The sequence below is a fragment of the Macaca fascicularis genome, chromosome 12 (assembly GCF_037993035.2).
Source record: "Macaca fascicularis isolate 582-1 chromosome 12, T2T-MFA8v1.1".
Lineage (NCBI taxonomy): Eukaryota > Metazoa > Chordata > Mammalia > Primates > Cercopithecidae > Macaca > Macaca fascicularis.
Genome location: NC_088386.1, coordinates 71,598,002 through 71,605,309, shown reverse-complemented (window position 1 = coordinate 71,605,309; position 7,308 = coordinate 71,598,002). Strand labels below are relative to the sequence as shown.

The 7,308-nt window shown below is 42.5% G+C and overlaps 1 protein-coding gene across 1 annotated transcript; it reads right to left on the bottom strand.

The window, feature by feature from the left end:
* Window positions 1-3,064: 3,064 nt before the first annotated feature.
* On the bottom strand, window positions 3,065-3,581 carry LOC102125860 (large ribosomal subunit protein eL21-like). The gene has a single exon (XM_065525301.1). The coding sequence runs from the start codon at window positions 3,565-3,567 to the stop codon at window positions 3,085-3,087; it is 483 nt and encodes a 160-aa protein (XP_065381373.1). The 5' UTR covers window positions 3,568-3,581; the 3' UTR covers window positions 3,065-3,084.
* Window positions 3,582-7,308: the final 3,727 nt, after the last annotated feature.

The window sequence follows — 7,308 nt, the reverse complement described above, 5'->3', positions numbered from 1 at the left end:
ATCCAATCACCTCCCTCCCTCAACACATGGGGACTGCAATTCGAGATAAGATTTGGGTGAGGTTACAGAACAAAACCATATCACCTCTATTTACTTTCTGCCTCTATGAATTTGCCTATTCTAGATTCTAGGTATTTTATATAAGTGCAGTTTTAAATATTCATCCTTTTGAGTCTGGTTGATTCGACTTAGCATAATGTCTTCAAGGTTCATCCCTATTGTAGCATATATCTGAATTTCATTCCTTTTTATGGATAAACAATGTTCCATTTTATATATGTACCATATTTTGTTTAGCCATTCATCCACTGATGGACACTTGATGAGCAGTTTCCACCTTTTTGTTGTGGTGAATAATGCTGCCAAGAAGATGGTTATACAAACATCTGCTAAGTCTCTGCTTTTAATTACTTTGGGTGTATACCTAGAAGTGGAATTGTTGGATTATATGATGATTTTATGTTTAGCTTTTTGAGGAACCACCCAACTGTTTTTTCCATATTGGCTAAACCAATTTATGGTCCCACCAGCAATGCACAAATGTTTCAATTTCTAATTATCCTTGACAATATTTTAAATTTTCTATTACAGTCAGAATATCATAATGGGTATGAAGTGGTATCTCATTGTGTTTTGGTGTGTTTTGTTTTGTTTTGTTTTTGAGACAGGGTCTTACTTTGTCACCCAGGCTGGAAGCCAGTGGTGTGATCATGGCTCACTGCAGCCTGGACCTCTCAGGCTCAAGTGATCCTCCCACCTTAGCCCCCCAAGTGGCTAGGACTACACACATGTGCCACCAGTCCTGGCTGATTTTTGTATTTTTTGTAGAGACAGAGTTTTGCTATGTTGCCCAGGCTGATCTCCAACTCCTGGGCTCAAGTAATCTGCCCTCCTTGGCTTCCCAACGTGCTGGGATTACAGGTGTGAGCCACCTCGCCCAGCTCATTGTGGTATTTATTTGCATTTTCCTACTGATTACTGAGGCTGAGCATCTTTTCATGTGTTTACTGGCCATCAATATATCTTCTTTGGGGAAGTTATTGATGCGTTGGGCCATTACATTTGTTTTTTCCTTGTAGTTGTTAGGTCGTGTCAGACTTTTGTGACAGTTCAGGGTGTTCAGAGAGAGGATTCCAAAAGACCTGGATAGAAGCTGCAAGACTTCTTATGACTAAGCATCAGAAGTCCCAGGATCTCAAGGTTGGGTGCAGTGTGGCACGTGGCTATAGTTCTAGATACGCAGAAGGCTGAGGCAGTAGGATTGCTTGAGCCCAGGAGTTTGAAGCAATGATCAGATCCATGAAGAGCCACTGCACTCCAGCCTGGGCAACACAGCAAGACCCGTCTCTAACAAAAAAAAGTCCCAGGACCTCACTTCTGCCCAGTTCTATAAGTCATGCAGGTCACTGAGATCAGCCTAGATTCCAGGAAAAGGGTAGTGAAAATTTGTGGCCATCTTTAGTCTACCAAAGTATGATATTAAAATTAACTTTAAAAAGTCAATTGAGCCAGGCACGGTGGCTCAAGCCTGTAATCCCAGCACTTTGGGAGGCTGAGGCGGGTGGATCCCAAGGTCAGGAGATCAAGACAATCCTAGGTTGGAAGTGTGAGACCAGCCTGACCAAAATGGAGCAACCCTGTCTCTACTAAAAATACAAAATTAGCCGGGCGTGGTGGCACTTGCCTGTAATCCCAGCTACTCGGGAGGTTGAAGCAGGAGAATTGCTTGAACCCAAGAGGTGGAGGCTGTGGTGAGCTGAGATCACGCCATTGCACTCCAGCCTGGGCTCAAAAAAAGAAAAGAAAAGAAAAAAATGGAGCAACTCTGTCTCTACTAAAAATACAAAATTAGCCAGGCGTGGTGGCACTTGCCTGTAATCCCAGCTACTCGGGAGGTTGAGGCAGGAGAATTGCTTGAACCCAAGAGGTGGAGGCTGTGGTGAGCTGAGATCACGCCATTGCACTCCAGCCTGGGCTCAAAAAAAAAAAAAAGAAAAGAAAAAAAAACTCAATTGTTTGAACAGCAGTGACAACAATAATTAATGCTGCTACAACTTTGGATTAATACGGCTTCTTTTCTCCTGTGGTATTAAAGTATTTTCATCTATAAAAGTCTTCACTATGGCATTTTTGCACATTTTAGAGATCCTTAATTCTCTCCTTCCTTCCTTCTTTCTTTCGTTCTTTCCTTCTTTCCTTCCTTCCTTCTCTCCTTCCTTCCCTCCTTCCTTCCTTGCTTCTTTCTTTCTCTCTCTTTCTTTCCTTCCTTCCTTCCTTCCTTCCTTCCTTCCTTCCTTCCTTCCTTCCTTCCTTCCTTCCTTCCTTCCTTCCTTCCTTCTTTCTTTCTTTCTTTCTTTCTTTCTTTCTTTCTTTCTTTCTTTTTCTTTCTTTCTTTCTCTTTTTTTCTCTCTCTCTCTTTCTTTTCTTTTCTTTTATTTTGAGACAGAGTTTTCCTCTTGTTGCCCAGGCTGGAGTTCAATGGCGCAATCTTGGCTCACTGCAATCTTCGCCTCCTGGGTTCAAGCAACTCTCCTGCCTCAGCCTTCTGAGTAGCTGGAATTACAGGTGCCCACCACCATGCCTGGCTAATTTTTTGTATTTTTAGTAGAGATAGGGGTTCACCATGTTGGTCAGGCTGGTCTTGAACTCCTGAACTCAGGTGATCCACCTGCCTCGGCCCCCCAAAGTGCTGGGATTACAGGCATGAGCCACTGCGCTCGGCCTAGTTATGTTTTTCTTTCTTTTTCCTTTTTCTATTTTTAGAGATGGAGTCTTGCTCTGTCTCCCAGGCTGGAGTGCAGTAGCACAGTCATAGCCCACTGCAGGCTTGAACTACTGAGCTCTAGTGATACTCTTACCTTGGCCTCCCAAGTGGCTGGACTACAGGTGCATGCCACCATGTCTAGCTCAAGATCTCTAACTATGATATAGAGATGATTACTTGATTTTTAAAAATCACTTAGCCAGTCCACTTTATAATGATGGGTTGAAGCAGGAACCCTGAGTTTCAATCTCTTTTTTTTTTTTTTTTTTTTTTTAGCCCAGAGGTCTTTTACTATTATTATTATTTTTTTTTAACACCTATTATGCCATGAAGTCATAGGGAATAGGTTCCAGCAGCTCAGGCTCCTTCCCATTGGTTCTCACAAAGTGTGTTTCTCTGGGTGGAGCAGGCTGGCGCTTCAGTTGAACCCAGGTAACTTTCTCTTTGGCTTCTTTCTTTTTCTGATCATTTTCCTTCACGCGTTTCAGGAAGCTATCTCGGCTCTTAGAGTGCTTTATGTGCTCAATACGCACATTAATTCTCTTGGCAAGAATCTTGCCCTTAACTTTTTTGTTTACAACAATGCCAACAGCATGCTGGGTAACATTGTAGACTCTTCCAGTTTTGCCATGGTAACACTTGTGGGGCATTCCTTTTTGAACAGTACCCATTCCCTTGATGTCTACGATATCACCTTTCTTATAGATTCGCATATACGTGGCCAAAGGAACAACTCCATGTTTTCTAAAAGGCCTAGAGAACATATATCGGGTGCCTCTCCTTTTTCCCTTTGTGTTCATCATTTTGGTGAATTACTGGAAGAGTGGTTCCAGCTGAAAGGGAGTTTCAGTCTTGGCTCTGCCATTAACTGGCTGAGTGGCTTCTCTTTGAGAATGGGCTAGATATCCTCTAACTTCTCTTTCAGCTCTGAAACTGTACAAAAAGATGATGAATTTGATCAAGCATTAGGATGTTATAAAAATGTCTGAGTACAGAGTGATTTGTTACCTAGAAATATTCCCATGTGTCATTTATTTACTGGGCCAGAGAAATAACTTCAGTTTAATGACAATTATTATAATGGGATTGAATAATAGGATCAGCAAACACACAGTTATTATGGGAGCTAAAGGAGTTCTGAAGAAATGTCTTAAGGAACATTGACACAGAAGGGCAAGAAGGTGAGAAATAGAGCAGTTTACAGGTTTCCCAGGTGCAAAAGAACAAAAAATATGGTTTCTGGCTGAATAAATGTCTTATTCTAAGAGTGGTGTATATCAACGAGATCTGTAAACAGAGTCTAAAACCATAAACAAAATATGCAGCAATGAGGATAGTGCAGTGAGGGGAGTGGTGGTGATGGTGGTGAGGAGAGACAACTCCTAACATCGGCATTGTGTGCCTGTCATATACCAAGCACAGGGCCAATTGTTTTTCATAGTGAACTCATTTGCCTCTCACAGGGAGCCACACACTAGGTATTACTTTTTTCTTCTGTCTCATATATTTTTTTTTTTTAGACACAGTCTCGCTCAGTTGCCCAGGCTGGAGTGCAGTGGTGCAATCTCGACTCACTGCAGCCAAGCTTCTAGGTTCAAGCTCTTCTTCTGAATCAGCCTCCCGAGTAGCTGAGATTACAGGTGTACACCACCATGCTCAGCTAATTTTTTATATATTTAGTAGAGACGGCGTCTCACCATGTTGGCCAGCCTGGTCTCGATCTCCTGACCTCAAGTGACCCTCCTGCCTCGGCCTCCCAAAGTGTTGGGATTACAGGCGTGAGCCACCGTGGCTGGCCCTTCCCTCTCATTTTAAAGATGAGGAAACTGATGCTCAACATTCTACTCATGGTCCCACAGCTAAAGGCTGGGGAGACATCAACGCTCATGTTTTTTTCTACACAAGCAGGCTTCAATAAGCCAAGAAATCATATATATGGGAGAATAGTGTTTGAGAAGGATCCTTCTGAAACATTAATTATCTCAATCTTGCCTTATCGTTGTCATACAATTTATTTCTACATATGTTTTGACCCTTAAAGTACTATTTTTTTCTTCAGATAGTCAGATAGTACTATTTTTCCCTCAGGCAGTTGATTATGTTTTAAAGTGATTAAAAGTAAATTAAGGCCAGGCACAGGGGTTCACACCTGTAATTCTAGCACTTTTGGAGGCCGAGGCAGGTGGATTGCTTGAGCCCAGGAGTTTGAGACCAGCCTGGGCAACATGGTGAAACCCTACCTCTACCAAAAAATACATATCTATATGAAAATTAGCTGCATGTGGTGGCACACGCCTGTAGTCCCAGCTACTTGAGGGGCTGAGGTGGGAGGATCTTCTGAGGCTGAGTGGCTGAAGCCTCAGGGAACTGTGATTGTGCCACTGCACTCCAGCCTGGACAACAGGGTGAGATGCTGTCTCAAAAAAACAAAAGAAAAAAGGTAAAATTTAAAAAATTAGCTTTATTTTTATAATTTCTGGAGCTCTTTATTTCTTCATGTATGCAGATCTCTATCTAATATCATACTCCTGCCCATAGAAATTCTTTAAACGTTTCTTTTAGTGCAGATCTGTTGGAAAATTCTCTCAGCCTTTTTTTTTTTCCCCAAAAGTCTATTATTTCATCTTTAGTTTTGCAAGATCTTTTGCAGGGTATAGAATTCTAGGATGACAGGTATTTTTTCTTTCAGTACTTTAAGATGTTGCTTCATTGTTTTGGCTTATGTAGTTTCCAATGAGAAGTATATTGTAAGTAATATGTCGTCTTTGTTTTTCTGTCTGCATTGCTTTTTCCTCTGCCTTCAAAATTTTCTCTTTATCTTACCTTTTCAGTAGTTTGACTTTCATGTCATTGATATTTATTTGATTTATTTTCCTCTTTGGGGCACTTAGAGTTTTTTTGGATGTGTGGTTTGTTTTCTTGTTTTCTTTCATGATGATGATGATTATTTTTTAAATGGAGTCTCACTCTGTCACCCAGGCTGGAGTGCAATGGCACAATCTTGGCTCACTGCAACCTCTGCCTTCTGGATTCAAATAATGCTCATGCCTCAGCCTCTTGAGCAGCGGGGATTACAGATGCGTGCCACCACACCTGGCTAATTTTTGTATTTTTTAGTAGAGACAGGGTTTCACCATGTCGGCCAGGCTGGTCTCAAGCTCCTGAGACCAGGAGCTCCTGGTCCAAGCTGCTGGGTAAAACCCCGTCTCTATTAAAAATAAAAAAAAATTAGCCGGGCATGGTGGTGCATGCCTGTAGTCCCAGCTACTCAGGGAGGCCAAGGCAGGAGAATTGCTTGAACCCAGGAGGTGGAGGCTGCAGTGAGCCAAGATCGCTCCACTGCACTCCAGCCTAGGTGACAGAGCCAGACTCTGTCTCAAAAAAATAAAATATTATACATAGTTATTTTAAAGTACCAGCCTAATAATTCTAACACCTGAGTCATCTCTGAATTTAGATTTTAATTAATTATTGCTTTATCACTTGACAATATGTCTTTTTTCTTGCTTTCTTTGTTGTTTAATGTATTGGTCTGTTTTCTTGCTGCTGCTAAACACATACCCGAGACTAGGCAATTTACCAAAGAAAGGGGTTTAATGGACTTATGGTTTCAGGTAGCTGGGGAGACCTCACAATCATGGCAGAAGGTGAAAGGCACACCTCACATGGCAGCAGACAAGAGAAGAGAGCTTGTGCAGTGAAACTCTTTTTTAAAACTATCAGATCTTGTGAGACTTAGTCACTATCACAAGAACAGCCTGGGAAAGACCCACCCCCATGATTCAATTATCTCCTACCGGGTCCCTCCCACAACACACGGGAATTATGGGAGCTACAAGAGATTTGGGTGGGGACACAGAGCCAAACCATATCATTTAATTTTTTCTTTAATGGCAGATATGTGTAGAACAGTAGAGACTGAGGCAAAGAGTATGTAAGTCCAGCGATGAGCACACCTCTTCTTTTTGTCAGCATGTTAGTGTGGTAGAATTAGTCAATTAAGTCAGCCATTGAGCTGGTTTTGCCATGTTGCTGCTATCTCTGTCTTCAGTGCACAACAGATTCAAATGCCTCTGGCAGGGGATGGCTATTTCCTTGTGTTTGATGTTAGGCCTGGGGTGCTGGAGAGATGCTCCATGTTTGTGGTTCACTTTCAGTTGTCAACTGTTCCTGAATATCTGTACCACGGAGGGGAGGGCTCCCTCTATGGTCTTGTCCCTCCCCTGCTAGTAGACAGCCATTTACACCAATTTAGTGCTAGGTTCATTGTAGGACCAGGGAGATCTTGGTTTTCGTGATCCATCTGCAGTCTTCAGCAGGGCCTGTGTGCCTGGGCCTGAGGGATGGAGCCTCTTCAGTATTCCTCCTGATGGATGCCCCTCTCAAAGAAGTCAGACATCTGTGCTGAGTCTTGGGCAGGGGAGAGTTTCCAGCTTCTCCCTATTTGGAGCAGACCCTTGCTTTGTATTACTGCAGTATCCCAGGCCCAGGAGGTTTTTATACCTCTCCCAGGGCCAAGGGGCTTTTGTTTCTATTCTTTCCCC